The 17713-nt window shown below is 37.4% G+C and overlaps 4 protein-coding genes across 6 annotated transcripts; 1 reads left to right on the forward strand and 3 right to left on the reverse strand.

Annotated features, from left to right (window-relative positions):
- The first annotated feature begins 1283 nt into the window (after window positions 1-1283).
- Window positions 1284-6640, forward strand: LOC130717895 (RNA demethylase ALKBH10B). The gene is made up of 7 exons (XM_057568292.1): window positions 1284-2034; window positions 3658-3788; window positions 3918-4035; window positions 4435-4536; window positions 4636-4751; window positions 4885-5039; window positions 5806-6640. The coding sequence occupies exons 1-7, from the start codon at window positions 1563-1565 to the stop codon at window positions 6296-6298; spliced, it is 1587 nt and encodes a 528-aa protein (XP_057424275.1). The 5' UTR covers window positions 1284-1562; the 3' UTR covers window positions 6299-6640.
- A 1587-nt stretch (window positions 6641-8227) lies between these two features.
- Window positions 8228-9916, reverse strand: LOC130717896 (uncharacterized). The gene has a single exon (XM_057568293.1). The coding sequence runs from the start codon at window positions 9824-9826 to the stop codon at window positions 8387-8389; it is 1440 nt and encodes a 479-aa protein (XP_057424276.1). The 5' UTR covers window positions 9827-9916; the 3' UTR covers window positions 8228-8386.
- A 1216-nt stretch (window positions 9917-11132) lies between these two features.
- On the reverse strand, window positions 11133-13502 carry LOC130718032 (probable galacturonosyltransferase-like 4). 3 transcript variants are annotated; one of them, XR_009012507.1, is made up of 3 exons: window positions 12867-13502; window positions 11730-12768; window positions 11133-11599 (listed from the first exon to the last, which is right to left on the reverse strand). XR_009012507.1 is itself a non-coding variant. In XM_057568470.1 (2 exons), exons 1-2 carry the CDS (start codon window positions 13211-13213, stop codon window positions 12027-12029), a joined length of 1089 nt encoding a protein of 362 aa, XP_057424453.1. In that variant the 5' UTR covers window positions 13214-13502; the 3' UTR covers window positions 11133-12026. The 3 variants fall into 3 exon arrangements, 2 of the variants coding, with proteins under 2 accessions (XP_057424453.1, XP_057424454.1); XM_057568470.1 differs by having other exon boundaries at window positions 11133-12768; XM_057568471.1 differs by having other exon boundaries at window positions 11133-12765; window positions 12867-13484.
- Window positions 13503-14393: 891 nt separating this feature from the next.
- Window positions 14394-17285, reverse strand: LOC130718033 (auxin-binding protein T85). Its single transcript, XM_057568472.1, has 5 exons — window positions 17076-17285; window positions 16686-16792; window positions 16222-16425; window positions 15271-15338; window positions 14394-14662 (listed from the first exon to the last, which is right to left on the reverse strand). Exons 1-5 carry the CDS (start codon window positions 17164-17166, stop codon window positions 14557-14559), a joined length of 576 nt encoding a protein of 191 aa, XP_057424455.1. The 5' UTR covers window positions 17167-17285; the 3' UTR covers window positions 14394-14556.
- Window positions 17286-17713: the final 428 nt, after the last annotated feature.

Raw genomic sequence — 17713 nt, forward strand, 5'->3', positions numbered from 1 at the left:
TATATATCTTCAGCAATTTTGTAGGATCCTCTTACGAGTTTGTATCTAAAATCCATGAATATATTTTTAAACAGAATGTCATGTTTGCAACTAATTAATTCATTCAAAGTATGTTAAAAGTATTTTCCTACTGTAATAAAAAAAATATTAAAAGTTGAACTCATAAAAGTTAAGGGAGTATATCACTTCATTTTAGAGAAACATTTTATTTATTTTTTACATTTGAGCGACTCTAACCCTGGCTAGATTTTATTGGTATTTATTTATTATTTCTCAATATTATACAATTACAACGTGGATAAGAACCAAACAACCACCTTCACACCCTTTAAGAAATTAGTTAATTTAGGTAATTGTGTTAATTTTTTTCTTAATTTATATCAACTTTACAAAGTTATCCTTCACTCATTATTTTTAATTTTAATGCATCATTAATCATTAATACTATGGAGAGGGGAAAGAGAGAAAATTTCAATAAATAAGGGTATTTTTGTCAAAAAATAATCAATGCACCACAAACTTTAAGTTGATTCTTATGAAAGGACCAGAGTGTACCTCATATTCGGTTCTTATGAAGGAAGTATTATTTATATGATAAGTGATGTAATAAATAAAGAAAATAGACACAAGAAATTGGTGAAATAAAATGAAAAATAAATAAAAATTGCAGTTAATAACCGTCTTTAGTAAGTTCACGGATGGTACGATTAAAGCGAATATATAGAAAGACTAATCTTCACCAATACTATACATTTAACTTTTCCCTAAGATCACAAAGTGAATCCGAAAGAGTAATGTATTATGTTATATTTGTAAATATTAAAATAACAATGTTAAAAAATAGTAAATTTCTATTTTTCCATATCAGCTGGTGTGTGATCCTGTGATATTGCCACGTTTAGTGCAAAAATAAGGTAGAGAGTGTGGCATGTGGGCACCACAAGCTAACCAGACCTTCAACCATTTAGTCTAATGTTCGATCACTCAACTTAAACGATGTTTATGAAAAATGATTTAGTGAAAATACCTAGAACTAGACGCTCTTCTTATTTTTATTTTTTTAAGTTTCACAAGGTACCTCACGGTTGGTAATTATAAACTAATCTGCTGAGATTTTGATATCACATTAAGTCGGTGAACCTCGTCCAATAAATATTTCTTTATATGCACCGTCCAAAAATTAAACTCTGAACTAAATGTTTAAGGAGTTCAACTATGTATCGATTGCGCTACACTTACATTTGGTGAGAAGGTTCTTGTTCATTTGATTTCATGATATATAGAATAGACATGAACACAAGGCTAGCTAATTGGCTAAACAAACCAACCCTTTATTTCTCTCATCTACTTCACTTGTTCTCTTCATTACAAAGTGAAAAACAAACACAAACCTGTGTTTGATTTCGTGTGTGAACTTAACAAAACTAGGAGAATTGGAAAGCGAGATTTCAGCTGAACATCATTGCTCCCAATATCTCGGATCAGATCATCACTTCATCACAACAACAATAACACCATCAACAACAACCCAATTGCCTCCTCCTTCTTCCTCCTCTTCTTCCATGGCGGCTGGTCCAGGATCACCCACCACAACCACCACCACCGATCAAGCTCCGGCGGCGCCACACCACCAACCGATGGTGGTCTCCGATTCCTTCGCTAAGGACGCAATCTTAGCCTGGTTTCGAGGAGAATTCGCCGCTGCTAACGCGATCATTGACGCCCTCTGTGCCCACCTGGCCTCCTCCTCCTCCGCTGCAGACTACAGCCCTGTGTTCGCCGCCATCCACCGCCGCAGGCTCAACTGGATCCCTGTCATCCAGATGCAGAAGTACCACTCCATTGCCGACGTCGCGCTCCAGCTCCGCAAGGTCGCTGATATGCAATCTTCCCCGCCGCCGGAGATTCCCCACGTAAACGACGTCGCCGCCGCCGAGGCCAAACAGAAAACCGATGAGAAAGTAATCGAAGCTGGCGTTGAAAATGGAGAACATGAAGAGGATGATTCTCCAGAAAGTGAGATTACTGATTCAGGTAAAATTTCTATTTCAGATTCAAACCACACTCTTCTCTGTTTTTCTCACAATTTTATTACTATTATTATTATTATTATTATATATTAAGATATAAATTAATTATTTTCTATCTTGGATTTTTTTTTTTACATTCAAGCTGGGAATTGAAAATTCAGATTCTTCAAGTAAGATCAGAAGATTATTCAGTTTTTTTATTTATTTATTTTTTGATCTTTGGGTTGTGTGATTTTTCATTTGTCAAAATGCTGGTTGTAGAAAGTTAGTTTCAATTTTTTGTTTTCATTTTGGAAATTTTCAGATTTCTTATAGTTAAGAAAATTAGCTGAGTTCGGCTTCAGGAAAGTGGAAAGGTTTTTTAACTGGTAATAAATAAGTTTTTTTTCTTTTTTCATTATTAAAATAAACTACGGAACTTTGGATATCTTTTGAGAAGATCAAACTTTTTTTTTCTTTTAAGAAGAAAGTACGAGAAAGAGTTATGATTCATTCACATTTCTTTGAGTTCAAGTATTTTTGGTGTTCGGGTATTTCTGCAAGTTCGGGTATTTTTGGTGTTCGGGTTAGTTTGCGGAGGTTTTTGTTTTGGTGAGTTTGAGGAGAGTTGAATGAATTGCAGAGTTGAAGGTTTGATTTGAAGTGGTAGATCTAGAAGTGCGTGCAATGATTTTTATTACAGGGCGGCGGGACCACCTGAAATGACTGAATGATGGTGTTGGTGGCGTCACCATGTGTCCGGTTTTAGGTTGTCGGGTTCGGGTGGACAAAACCCGGTTGAGGTCCTGTCACAGTTGGCGGGTCAACCTTGTCTTGTTTCTTGGGTGAGGGATCCAAATCCCACGGATGATTGATGATATCAAAGTTTTTTGGTTGTTGGGTCTAAAAAATGTTCCCTCAAGGTACATGTGAACATTATTAAAACAAATAAACAAATAGGTGGGGAGGGGATCCAATATATATATATAATTCAATTAGTAAAGACATATTACTTATTCTCATAACTCATAAAGGTTGTGTGTTTAATGCCCGCGCTGCCGATGTGAGTACAGTGTTGATAGATGATCAGTATATATCTTTGTATATAATATGTAGTTCTAAATACCTAGTTTATGATGATGATCGGAGTTGAACTCGCTCAAGATGAAAAAAATGAGGGGTGGGGAACATGCAAATGCTTCCTGCCTTTACTTTATGATGGGATCACATTTGTGGTGGAGTATGGACGCCGAGGAATAACAACTTTTTAGGATGACGACAAGGGTTTCTCAACAATCACATTGCCAAACAGTGTTGCATTCTGAAATTTCAATTAACATACTCATCTAACTGCAATGTCACCCAGCACCATCACCATGCTATATACACTGACAAAAACATAATAATATAAGGATAAATTAAATGTGCAAGTAGGGATAAATATACAAAGTCAGATAAGATAATTGACCTAAGCTTAATGATCATGTAGTGCAGTTAACTATTCCAATGTCTTTATACTATTTAGGGGTCATGGTTTGTGTCAAACAAAAAGAAGGTATCAGCTTTTCAACTTCATTTGTGAATGTAATATTTAAGGTGTCTTTACTGTACTAAAATTTGCATGGATTTTCTTTGGTTTCTTGTGCAGGATCTCAAGAAAATCAAGCTAACTCAATGAACATTAATATATGCTCCAATCATGAAGAGTGTGAAGGGCGTTCTTCACAGTTTAAGTTGACAAAAGGTTTCACAGCAAAGGAGTCAGTGAAGGGGCATATGGTAAGTTCTTTATTTTACTAACTAAAAAAATGAAAATACATTCTTTTGATTAATGAAGAAGAAGCATAGGAGTTTATGCATTAAGGAGCACCCTGCAGCCAGATATTAACAGTTGATTGCAATTGGCAGGTGAATGTTGTGAAAGGGTTGAAGTTATATGAGGACATTTTCAATGATTCAGAAATGAGCAAGCTGTCAGATTTTGTGAGAGAGATCCATGCTGCTGGTCAGAATGGAGAACTCTCAGGTATTCTTATGTTCTATTACTTTTATTTGAAGATAATTGTGAGGTTCTCAGTTGTTTGGACTATCACTAGCTAAATACCAAGACCATCCATCAAGCTCCAACTCACTATACTTGATAATGGGTCAAATTATCTTATAGCATGTTTGGATCAACTTCTTTTTCCTCAGTAAAATACAACACTGACATTGAGAATCAATTTTAGAAGGATTTCCAAACATGCAATTAGATATAAACTACTCTCCCCTGACATTGTAGTGAGTCTAGAGACTATTTCTTCCTTGTATTTGTTTGACATCTTTGTCTTCAATCACATCACATGTTTAAACACAGATAATGACTAATGCAAGTATCTTATTGTCTACATTCTTTAAAATATTAACTAAATCTTCTTCTATGCAGGTGAAACTTTTATCTTATTCAACAAACAGATCAAGGGGAACAAGAGAGAGCTGATTCAGCTGGGTGCTCCAATTTTTGGACAGATAAAGGAGGATGCAAAAAGTAAGGAGAAATGATCAAACGAAATTGTTATAATATAAAGCATAATGAGTCTAAACTAAAAAGGTGCTCAATCATTCTGTTTTTCATTTTTGCTAACAGGCAATATAGAGCCAATTCCAGCACTTCTGCAACGTGTCATTGATCACCTTATTCAATGGCAATTAATTCCAGAGTACAAAAGGCCAAATGGTTGTATAATTAACTTTTTTGAAGAGGTAAATATTGCATCCTTCTCCATCTTTTACACCTCTCCAGTTCTACCTGGTATTAGTTAACTAGGTGCTGTAATCATTTGTGGGCAGTGATATAACCATTGAGCAACATCTGTACAATTTCTATAATTTTCAGGGGGAGTTTTCTCAGCCATTCCTGAAACCACCGCACCTGGATCAACCTGTATCCACTCTTCTTCTCTCTGAATCAAATATGGCTTTCGGGCATATCCTTATAAGTGAAAATGATGGGAATTACAAGGGACCACTCATGCTCTCATTGAAGAAGGGGTACATATCAAAGAACTTATTCTCTTTGCAGTCCTAGTCTTCCATTTAATAATTAAGATTCTAGTCACAATGCTGGATACAAAGGAAGAAGTACCTTCAACATGTGTAGGACAGCATGTAAGTGAATTGTGTGAAGTGCAAGCTTCTTAGATGATGCAATTATGTGTGGTATCATACACATATAATTGGGTTAAGATTGCTTTTGTGCTTTTCCTTTTTTCTTGAATAACAGACAAACTTGCAGGCATGAAGGTAAGGGCAAAAACAGATTATACATGTCCAAGAAATATCAATTACTAGATTGTAGTTGAAGACTTGAAGTGACACCTAATTTATATTCTGACTATTATCATTAAGATCATATTGGAAGTCTCATATGACCCTGACACATATGTTTGAGTAATTCTTCTACAATTGATTCTACAGCTACAATCAATTATGGGGAGAAATTTCTATGAGTAGAATTGATTCTTAGCAAGTTTGGATCAACTTCTCTTTCCTCAAAGTCAATTCTGGCACCCAGAAGCTACCCACATAAGCTATGAATCAATTGTAAAAATATTTCCAAACATGCACTCTAGCCTTCATAATTGCTTCCAAAGAAAAAGAAGTTGATCAGAACGTGTCTTCACACATAGCAGATAGTAACTTCTTTAGCAAGTATCCTATTGCTCTAAGTTCTAGCATCAAGTTCTTCAATTCTAAATGCCTAATTAGCTGTTGTGGTATTCTATATTTAGCCTATTGTTCTATATTGACTTTGCAGGTCGCTCTTAATAATGAGAGGAAACAGTGCTGACATGGCTAGGCACGTAATGTGTCCATCCCCTAACAGAAGGATCAGCATCACCTTCTTCAGAGTGAGACCAGACTCCAATCAATGCCAATCAGCAACCCCTCCCATGACAAATGCTATGACTCTGTGGCAACCTGGCATGGCTGCTAGCCCCTATGCTCTGCATAATGGTGCTGCTCTAAATGGCTATGAGAGCATGGATATGATGATGATGCCCAAATGGGGAATGCTTCGAGCTCCAATGGTGATGCTAGCCGCCCCTATGCGTCCAATGCCATTAAATCCCCGCAAGCTTGCTGGTGGCGGCACTGGGGTCTTCCTGCCATGGAATGTGCCATCTAGAAAGCCTGCAAAGCATCTTCCACCGCGTGCACAAAAAGGAAGGCTTCTGGCATTGCCCTCCCCCGCTGAACCACACATGGGAGAGTCAAGCTCTGAACCCAGCATTTGTGTTGAGGGATGAGAACATGTTTGGTTCTGAAGCAGCCTTGGGTTCAGAGAAATGTGAATCAAGAAAGGTGGCTTTCACACCTCACCACTTTATTTGTTGTACAAACACGGAACGGCCTATCCAAGATGCTGCTTGAAGAGTTTGGTTCATTCTTTTTTTCTTTTTTCACCACTTTTTCTCCCCCTTGGATAGATTAGGTTCTAGTGATGTTCACTATGGTTTTTTATGTTTGCCAATCACAGTAAGCGCTTCGGTAGAGTGGTCCAGGTTTCAACTTTGAAGAGTGTGAATTATCTGACGGTAGCATTTTGTAAGAATGATATTTTAAGTTAATCATCTTTTTAACAAATCAAATCGTTGCATAGCTATGATTATTATGCTGTTGTTATATATGAAGGTCAGTCTCTGTTGTGGATTGTTTTCATCATTTATCAGACTCCTTTAGATATGATTACCCATGTCTGATTTCGTAATCAGATTATGATGCAATTTCAGCATGCAAAAGCTAGAAGAAGGAACAGATTTTCTAGGTTTCAGTTAACCTACTGGGAAATGCCCATATACTGCTGAAGGACTTACTCTATAATTAGTAGGGTCTGGTAATGTACTCTATGTCAGACTTTTCCTAGTTTGATTTTAACCGCTTGTTGTTCATTCATTTTGTCTTCATTTGATTATTGTTTCCAGATAAAGTGAGCATAACTCAATAAGCAGGTGTTACTTTTCATTTATTAAGATCACTTATGTGTATCAAATGGTCCCAACCAATCAATCAATACGAACAAAACCAGTAACCACTTGTGACTCCTTTTTTATCTATTCCATTTCCAATAAAAGTATAACACCTCAATGGAAAATATCTGACACATTTGATCTCAATAATAGAATTAGACACCTAGCTCAAATTCAATAGTTCAAATTTGGTTAAAATGTGTATGAAGTATGGACCACTCAATGAGAACCTTGCAGACCCAATCAATCGAAAACTTGAATGCAACTGAGACAATGGAACAATATTTCCAGGGACAAGATGTCCCTGATGGGTCCAATATATATTGGAAAACAAACATTTTCATTTCGATTGACAATTACAGTATCAGTAGGTTGGAACAGGAAAAGTACTTACTTGAAAATAGGATGAGAAGTGAACCACATATCATTTCCTTCATTATTACACACCTGCAACAAAATAAGAATAATAGCATTTCATCATATATCTAAGTCACTATGTACTCAGTAACCTCATGGAAATCAAAATGTCAGCGATGTCTGTTGAGGAAATCCATCAAAGGCAAAGCCATCAGTATGCTAGAAGTATACACTATCAGTTCTATATTCTTCACAGGACACCAAATGTGATGCTGTCAAGTTCGCAAATAGCCCAATAGTTTCTGCCATGGTAGAATATACCATGAACAGTAGAGAGTCTGCTTTGATCATTAGAAGGAATTTCCTTAGACATGGAAAACCTACAATTCATAAAACGGTTTCAGGAGTTAGAGCTCAGAATGCACCCAAAGCTCACCAAATATGCTACTAGCTCTTGAACACAAGATGTTAAGCTTCAAAATTGAGTTAACAAAGCCCAAACAATGCTCAGCGCCTGCCTTAAACAGATGGTTAATTGTTCTATTATTTATGAAACATAGCTTCATGACATTGTTGGAGAAAAAACTTCTCTAAAACAAATTAGACATTAGATTAGTTAAAACAGAAATTTCCCCATGAAGGAGCTATATCCAATTGATTTCAAAATTGAATGATGGATTCACTGATAATCCATAGTCATTACTGATTCACAAGTTTAGGGGTGTAACAGAGGCAGAGGCTGCATTTAATAAAAGGTGTCAAGGAAAGGGGATGGTAAATATATCTCATGAGGGTCACCATATATTGATTTATACATCCAAAAATAGTGGATCAAATAACTGAGATGAGATATTAATACAAAGACAGTTGCTTTTCATGCATTTTAGCCATAGAAGCCAGATTACAATATCACTTCTACCCAATTTATAAAAATATAAAAACCCATGCAAATTCCTTTTTGTCATAATGACACTTAAAACATAAATTTCTATTGAAAAACCAGAACAGAAATCAAGCCTTAGCAGGCTCATCATCATCTTCAATGTCCCAGCTCAAGTCTTCATCATCTTCAGCAGTACTAAGGCGCTTGCGCAAATCAACTTGACTTGTGCTACCACTTTGACTCACTTTCTTTTCATCAACACTGCTAAGATCCTCAATTTCATCCCAGCCAAGATCTTCCTCCTCCTCATCCTCCTCCACATTTGCTGACTTCTGACTTTCAACCACTGAAGACTCATTATTCTTCCTAGTAGATTTTCCATCTCCACCCTCCATTTCCTTCACCACCTTCCCATCAGATTCAGCCGCAGAATCACTCTTGCTCGCACCATCACCACCGACTAGTGACTTTGATGCTTTGTCCACACCAGCCTCCTCCGTAGCTACCTTACACCCACCACCCATCTCATTACCAGCTTCCGATTTCTCATCTCGCAATTCCCGAACAGACTTCTCCATCTCCTTGCCAACTTCCTTGCTTTGCAAGAAACTATCTTTCCCTTCCACTTTAGTCTCCTCCTCCCCTGAATGCTGCACCTCTTCCGCACTCATTCTCTTTGCCTCACCCTCATTGTTAGCACTACCAGAGCCACCAATTTGCAACTGGGTATCCACCTTCTTCTCCACACTTTCACCACCAACCTCAGGTTTACCTCCACCTTCATAAGCCTTCTCATCCCCATCATCAACATCTTCTTCAAAATCCCAACTCAACTCCTCCTCTTCCCTCGACATTCGCCTCACGAGCCTAGCCCTCACATCCTCAGCTTTCTTCAGCCTATAAACCTTATAGTAATACCTAAACCAGAAACTTTCATGATCAACAACATTCGGAACAACCCTTTTGTAAACACTCTCCATAGCTTCATTCTCCCTAAACAAACCCTCAATTTCATCTCCTTTCCCATCCAACGAAAACCCCGATTTCCATTTCTCAAACTCGCCCAAATCCTCAGGAGCCTCACTGTAAGTGTTCACATCACCCTGAATAGCACGAACCTGAGCATCAAACCTGCTATACCCCTTCGAAGAACCCGACCCCTTTTCACCCTTCTCGCCACCCTGCTTGCGGTGGCTGCTGCTTCCGCCGTTATCGGAATCGGAATCGAGGTTGACGGCGAGGATGGCGTCTTTGCCGTGAGATATGATCTGAGCCGTGCCTTTGATGACGGTGTTGCCGAATTCGTCGATGACGTGGCCGACGGAGCCTTGTGCGACCTCGATCTCGGTCTTCAATCCGGTGCTGAATTCTTGCAGATCGCGACGGTAGGTTTCGATTATGGATTCGGATTTGGCTGTTAGGGTTTTGATGAGGCCGCCGAAGTTCCAAGTGTCGCCGCCGGTGTTGTTGCCGGAATCGGAATCGGAATCTGGGTCCGCATTGTTGGATTCGGATTCGGGTTTTGGAGGATCTGGGTCGTCTGAGAAAACGGAATTGAAGAAATTCATGAGGTGAAGAAAAGAGAGATCGGAATCGGAGTGATTAGTAAGTAACAAGTACAATCAATGTCACCTTAGATTTCAAGTTTATAGGCTTATGGATATATCTTGTAAAAAAGGAAACACCAACACAAGATTAAAAAAACATAAATAAGTGGTTGCTTGATTTTTTGTTTTCAAATGTAATTTTTAAAACCAACAAAAAAAAAAAACTGTTTCATCCTAATTTTTAAAATAAAAAAAAATTGGTTTTGAACTTTTGTGATTTTATGTTTTAGTTTCAAGAACATATAACTTACCCGAGGCAGTCGCCACCACTGCCACTACCACCAGAGGCATCGCTACCACGACCACCCACCACCACAGTCATCGGCCTCTCTCAACGCAAGGAGTAGAAATAGTTCAGGCCAAACTTTTTTTATAGTTTGAGTATGTTTTTTATTAGTTCATTAAGTTTTTTTTGTGTCTATTAAATTGTGAGAATTGTTCTCGCAATTCCGACCCGGATTTTAGGAATCGAACTCTAAGCTTAGGAGTTTAAACAACTATTTTTTACCATTGCGACCAGTACTGTTCGATGGATTTTTAAAAATTCTAGGTGTGAGGCTAAAATCTCTAGTGACGCAATTCTCATTCAATATGCCATGGGAGAAAAAGGTATAATGCTCCTTTTCTTGCATGAAAAGCAAAAAACATCATGCTCTTCCAAGGAACACCTATACTGATCTTGTAGTATAAAATTTAAATTTGCTTTGTTTAGTTATAATTCATTGTGCGGTTCCATTTTATTCGTAGCTTCTTCGATATAAACTCATTCACTTCACTTGTCATTTTTCATTGAATGAATAGAGACAAGAAACAAGTTTCTTAAAGCAGAGTGACTGAGATGCTCATATTCCAATCGTTAACTATTGGTCTTGCGTTCAGGTGTTGGTTTCCATACCACGATGCTTTACAGATTCATTCTTGATTTAAGTTTATGGTAATCGTAAGTGTAACCTTTTACAGGTTTCTGGCTCTCAATCCTGAAAACCAGTCTATAGATTCAGAATGCAGAGAATGTAGCTACAATAATTTGAGAAGGTTGCTACTACCTTATTAATTTAAGAATAAGTGTCCAAGTCTAATATGAATAGTCTGAACCAGATCCAATTATCATAGGCTGGAGCTACTGCATTAATATTCCATTTCCTATTCTATTGTTTCTGCTATGATTGCTTAATGATGTAATTTTGGAAGAGTCAGAAAAATTATATAGCATTTACTTGCTCTCTAAACTTGTGAGCAATCAAACATTGGATTCGAGATATTGAGCTAAGGTTTAACTATAATTATGGCTTTATGTGCCTGTACGTATACTGTTTAAGATCAATTTTATAGATAACCACAATGTGTTACATGCACATTCAGTCAAAAATATGACTTGAAACGGTCAAAATCATCTAACAACAACTGAGCTGAAAAGAAAAAATGTACAAGATCTATCAAGATATTAAAAAAATAATCAAATTCATAGATATCATTTTCAATGACAGTTAAATTTGGACGAGGTTCATCCATCCAGCAACCAGTCACTGATGCAAATGATACCATCATCCACAACCAATGCCAAGGAACATTCTTATTCAACCCAAAATCCCAGAAGATAGGAAAAAACAGAAAACACATCTAATATTCCTTTGACTCTGGCCTCTGGAGTCCCTTTGAACAATGGCTCTTGTTCTTCAATATCCAGCTGCAAAAAGCCTCTGTATTATTATGTTACTTCAATACTTCATTTCCCTGGTATCAGTTTCAACGAAGTCTTATCAAACTACTTTAGAAACCTTTTTCCTCTTGACAAATTCTCAATTATGTCTTTCAAAGGAGCAAAACAAAAATAAAAAAAAGGATATTTTGGTAGTTATTATACCTTTTCTTGTTTTAATTTCTTCCATCCCTTTCTAATTAAAACTCTCATTTATTTTCTTTTATTAAACTTCTAGGCTTCCCAATCACAACCAATGATGTTGATTAGATAGAGCTAGCCACCCCTCCTCCCTCATCATCCCCTGAATTTGGATCCTCTCCGGTCAACTTATCTTGATTCTCTCCATTTGATATCTGAGCGTCAATTTTATATTAACCGTCCGCTAGATATAAAACCAACGGCTCAAATCATGAATGGAGAAAGAAAAAAAGAGAAGTTGACCGGAGAGGATCCGCCCATTCATTCTTCCAAAGAATGAGTGTTTGGACGGTAGAGATCATAAGGTGCCCAAAGATGATCAACAGTGCATGGCCTCCTTGAATCCAACCTCAACCAAGGCTTTCCTTTTCCACTCCAATGCAGCAAACTAATAGGCCCAGGATGCAAGCTCCTGCATTTTCCTTCAAGGTTGTCCCCTCCAAGCCCATGCTGGTTCCACCTATGATCCACACTCTTCAACTCCCCAGCCAGAACCAGAAGAAAAGGAGGCAGAGACCCCAAATGGTAAATCCTCTTCTGCTTCTGCACTGCCATCCACTCCTCCACCCTCTGCGTGTACCTCCCCTCCCTCCACTTCTCCACATCCATCACCATCACCCCCGTGTTGAAATAGCACGGTTTCCGCCCCTCAAACGTGCGAGACAGCTCGGGATCAGACCAGAATAAATCCGTGAAATACTCGGTGAAGTTCGCGTGGCAATACTCCGGCGCAGCCATCACCTTCCCTTGCAAGTCCACCTCCCATAGCTTCGCGATGTCATCGACCATGACAATGTCAGAGTCAAGGTATATAACGCGCTTCACGTAAGCAGGGAGCATGTCTGAGAGGTAGATTCGCGCGTAGTTTAGAGGCTGGTCCAGCGCCTGGCGAATGGACTTGGAGATTTTCCCGCGTACTCGATTCGATTCAAAGCGGTAGATTTTGAATTTGAGATATGGGAATGTTGATCTTATGCTGAGGAATACCTGAGGTTCAAACCTGCTTCAGAATTCAATTCTCAACGTGAGTACTTTATAAAAGAATAACTTAAAAAGAAATAAGAAGTCTCACATTGGATGATGAGAAAGAAAGTGTTGAACCTTGACCAAAGGAAGTGGAACTCAACATTTTCCGGGCATGTGGAATGCTGCAGGATGGAGAGGACAGCAGCCATGGTTCCTCTAAGGTAGTTTGAATCCAATGTCATGGAAATGTGGATGCTTTCCTTGGTGCATGTTTCTCCGTTGCGAAAGGCAGGGGCTTCACGGAAGATGGGGACGTCCGGGATAGGCTTGCGGACGACGTCAAGGTGGACACCGGTGGCAGTGGTGGCGGCAGCAGCAGCAGCATGGTGGTGGTTGGTGAGGAACAGGAGGAAAGACAGGAGGCCGAGGAATGGGGAGGAAGTGGAATAATAAGGTTGTTGTGGTGGGAATCCAAAGGCCATCCTGTCCTGTCCCTTTTTATGTTGAGGGGTGAATGTTTCTCAATCAGCCAAGGGAGGTGAAAGAGTTGGAGCCATGCTGGTTGGGGAACTTTTTTGGAGGGAGGTTAGGGTCTTAGGGATAGTTTGTTTTTTCTTACAGGTAAATGGAGGTTGGTGGGATTGTAGGGAAGAGAACAATCCTCGGAGGAAGTAACATAAAAACAGGCTTTTTCTTTTTCTATCTACCATGGTTACCATATTTGTTGTGATTTGGCAATGTTACAAAATCTTAGTACACAGAATGAAAGGATCTCTTTACTTATGTTTTTTTAAGAGATTTTCTATATCTTCCATAAGTTTTTGCCTAAATAAGGAGAAAAAAGGCTAATTATTAGTTTCCTTGCCGAGAGCATGTGTTTGCCTTTCATGTTTTGGTCTGTCATGTGTGAATGATAGTTATTTTATCATTGTTTCCGTTCATTTTGATTTTGGTAGAAAAAATTTATTTAAAAAATAATCATCAATGAATTAAAATATAGATTTTGTTTTCAATCAAAATCGTGTTTTAATTTGGTTAATGATTGGTACAAATACGAGGTTAGGGATATTGTAGTAGACCATCTATTGAGCTAAACATGGTATATACTTATATGCCTTCAGAGTGTATTTGTGAGATTTTATGGAATGAGATGGGAAGGACTTTGAGCAGAAGAGGAACAGAAGGCAAGAGAGGAGGAAGGGGGTAAGTCCTTCCTTTGTTGAGTTCCAAATTCCTCAAAACCCCTCAATTTTGGGGAACTAAAAATTGTAATTACGAGGGTTTTGGAGGGTTTTTAAAAATACACCAAACCTTCCCCCCTTCTTAAAATCTCTAGAACAAGAGAAATATTTCTCATAAAACTCCCTCTTCCCTTCCCTCTCATCCAAAACTCAACTCAAAAACACACCCTTAAAAAAACAGAAGGCTTGACAGAAATCCAAATAAAACCTAACTACCAAGTAAAATGACAACAGTACAAAGTATTTGGTATCAAAGAAAAACAAATGTTTGTGTTTAGCAAGGTCATCAGCGACTGGATTATTCTCAGAAAACATGTTTAAATTGGTAGGTATTAAGACAATTGTTATGTGATGTTTGATGAATGAAAAGGACAAGAATGAGACGAAAAACATTTAAGATTATGGTAGGAGACAGCAAAACTGAAGTTTTTGTACTTAGATGATATTTATGGCCGGTGAAGCGGTGATACAATATTAAACATTATGAAGCAGTCTTAACCATTTTGAACATCTAGTTAAGAAAAAGTATACTTTACAGCGATAGCAAATCCCAGCAATAAAATTGCGTAAAACTTGACAGTTAATCATAGTTCGTCTTTTGGAGTATCTTGATAACAGTGTTCATCCCAGTAGTAGGGGAATTTCAATCTAGCTGCAATGTGAGGCATGGACCAGTCATCATATATAAACCTGATCAGTGACCAAAAACATTCGTAATGAGTAGCTAGAAAGCCATGGGAAAAAGGATATAAACCATGAAAAGAAATAAAGATATTTGTGTGTAGAACAGAAGAGATGCATTCTGATTCTAGCACAAAAATATTAAGACAAACTATGAAATTTGGGGTTGAGCCACTGAGTAACAGTCGTCTCTCACCAGACTCATAACCATCATTATACCTATATGGTATATTGCAATTCTATGACAGCATCTTATACATCTTCAAACTAAGCATCTTCTATTGCAATTGTTATGTTATATTTGATGAATGAAAAAGAACCTAAACATATGGAATTCTTATACATCTTCAAACTAAGCATCTTCTTTTGCTTGACTACAGAACAGAGAACAGGTTACTCAATGACAATGGAATATGGGCAAAAGAACGCAATACAATGCATCCTACCATCTACTAAGACTGTTGGAAACAAGGAAGCATTTGTAATAAATAAAATAATGGGAATAAAGAGCTTCAGCAGTTTGCCATAGTGTGAAGAGCCAGAAAAGAGTTACCACTATCACCTTAATTACTAGTTTAGTACAAAACCTGAAGAGGATGGGAATAGATGTCACATACACTTTAACTGGCGGACGGGATATTATAACAAGAACTTGTAAATCCTCATGCTCATTGGTGTTCCAAAGCTGCAATACAGATTCTCCATAATTACCGAAAATTCACAGGAGCTAGAAAACCTTGAATAAACAATAAATATTACCCAAGAACAGAGAGTAGATATGTTAACTTATCTAAAGAAATATGTTTGTCATTCATTAGCTTACGCTCTCTGAAATGTCTACATATTTTATTGGGCATGAATTACCTTCTATGTTCTCAACGATCTTAGGATATTCTGCTTTTCATCAAGGGTTAGAGACATAGAGCAGAGTATAAGATGCGGAGATGGAACTAGGAAGTTCCTAACAAGGCCCTGAGAGTTACTATACTTGACCAACACAAACAATGAAATGTTGTAGTCCTTCTATCAGATCACATGATACAGTTTATAATTGACAAGGTGATGAGGGAAACTCTACCTGTCAGCCTGTAAAATTTTAACTTGGTCTTCCAGCAAAACATAATGACTTGCATTATAATATAACCTGTCTTTATCAAGTTATCATTCCCTTTGGTTACTTAGCAGCAGTGTGTATACATTACTTATAGCTATACATGCCAGCCAGGATATCCAAATTTCATGCACATGCGCATGTGTTTTGATATTTTAATAAATAAAAACATATAATAACATACTCAATACTGATGTTAAAAATAATGTCTACTTTTTTTTGAGATCAGCACGCAAGACATAAAAAAGTTGGCACTTGACATTCTAAAGTGCTACTTTGCTAATAATGTTCTGAGGGCTGAGGCACACCACATGCATCAAAGGGTGCACCTTAAGCAAATAAATTGCAATTAAGAAATTATTTATTTACAGGATTAGGTCATAAGATATAATTATCTATTAATTTCCAAAACCAAACTAAGCTGGAGAAATATCACAGTACATATTAGATGGTTTACCTGATGAGCATCATTAAGCGGAATATGAAATGTGCTATTTGGAAAGACAAAATGCTCCTGTGGCTGTCCAGGGCATTTTCCATGTGAATTTGATGCAAGATAAAGAGTTCCACTTCCTTTGAGAACAATAAAAACTTCTTCACAGGAATGCCTGTGAATTGGGGTGCGTGTTCCGGGTGAAAATGTTTGAAGCCATACTTCAACCTGCTCCAAGACCTTAAAATGAGCCGTTTGGGCATTGAAGTAAAAGGCCACTTTTTTACTAGAAAAAATATGAATTCAACATTAAACCTTTTGTTACAGGAAACAAAAGGCAAACCCATCAATTAAATTTCTTTACATTTACTAATTGAAACCTACCATGCAAGACAATTCAATTAATATGAATCTTTTAGGCAGTGATTGCCATATGCTATTTTGAGTCAAATAACATTATGAATGCTAAGAAAGATTAAGTTGGATACCTCTTTCAAGCCATGCAAGATTGAGCCTGCAACAGTTATGTGAGAGAGACCTGGCCTGCCATAGTTATCCTGAGGAATCTCACTGATATTTCTCACCAGTGGCAACTCTGCATATTGTTCATTCAGAAAACTAAGAAAAAACTAAGAATCAAGCTACCAAAAGAAAATGCATCAACAGTAGCATTATATAACCTTTGACAAAACAATTTCAACAACAACAAAAAAAACATGCGAATCATAGATAGATTGAGATAAATGCTCAATATAGCAAGCAGAAATTCGTGATGATGCGAAGGAAGACCAATCATCGAACACATGATGTGCAAAGCCGAAGATCAACGAAGGATGTGAAGAACAAAACAACTCGGAATCTTAAAGCAAGTAACTAACCAGTGATAGAGCATGGAGAAGAAGAAGCAAGAGCTATGGCAGAAAATGAGATGAACAGCATCAGTTTCACACAAGAACATTCTAGTACCATCTTCTAGCAACTACAGTTTCTCCAGGAAACGATGTCGCGAATGTTCACCACTTCACCTAAGGGCGTGTTTGGTTTAGTAGATGCTTTGTCTACACTCTACATTCGATTAAGAGAAGAAAATCAAGAAATAGACTAGGTGTAGCATATTATAAATAACATGGATTGATGTTAATTGTTTTTTTTTTAACGTATGTTAATTGTAAAATTATGACTTATGAGTGCACTAATTTTTAGCATGGTCTATCATATAATGTCTTTTTTTTTTGTATCTTGTTAGAGAAAATGATTGGATAAGATAAGAAGAGAAAAAAAATATTCTTTGTTTGGTTTATTTGGTTTATGAAAGGGCAACCAAGATTTTAAAATATATTGTTTATTGTTGATTAAGAATGGGGCATAGGTCAAAACTTAAGAGTTTTTTCTCAATTTATTTTCATAAGAAACATATTGTAAATAACACGCATTAAATGTTATCAATAAAATATGTTTTGTTCCATCCAAATTTTGGGAATTTGGCTAAGTGTGAGATACAAAGCCTAGCTCCAAG

The sequence above is a fragment of the Lotus japonicus genome, chromosome 5 (genome assembly GCF_012489685.1).
Source record: "Lotus japonicus ecotype B-129 chromosome 5, LjGifu_v1.2".
Taxonomy (NCBI): Eukaryota; Viridiplantae; Streptophyta; class Magnoliopsida; order Fabales; family Fabaceae; genus Lotus; species Lotus japonicus.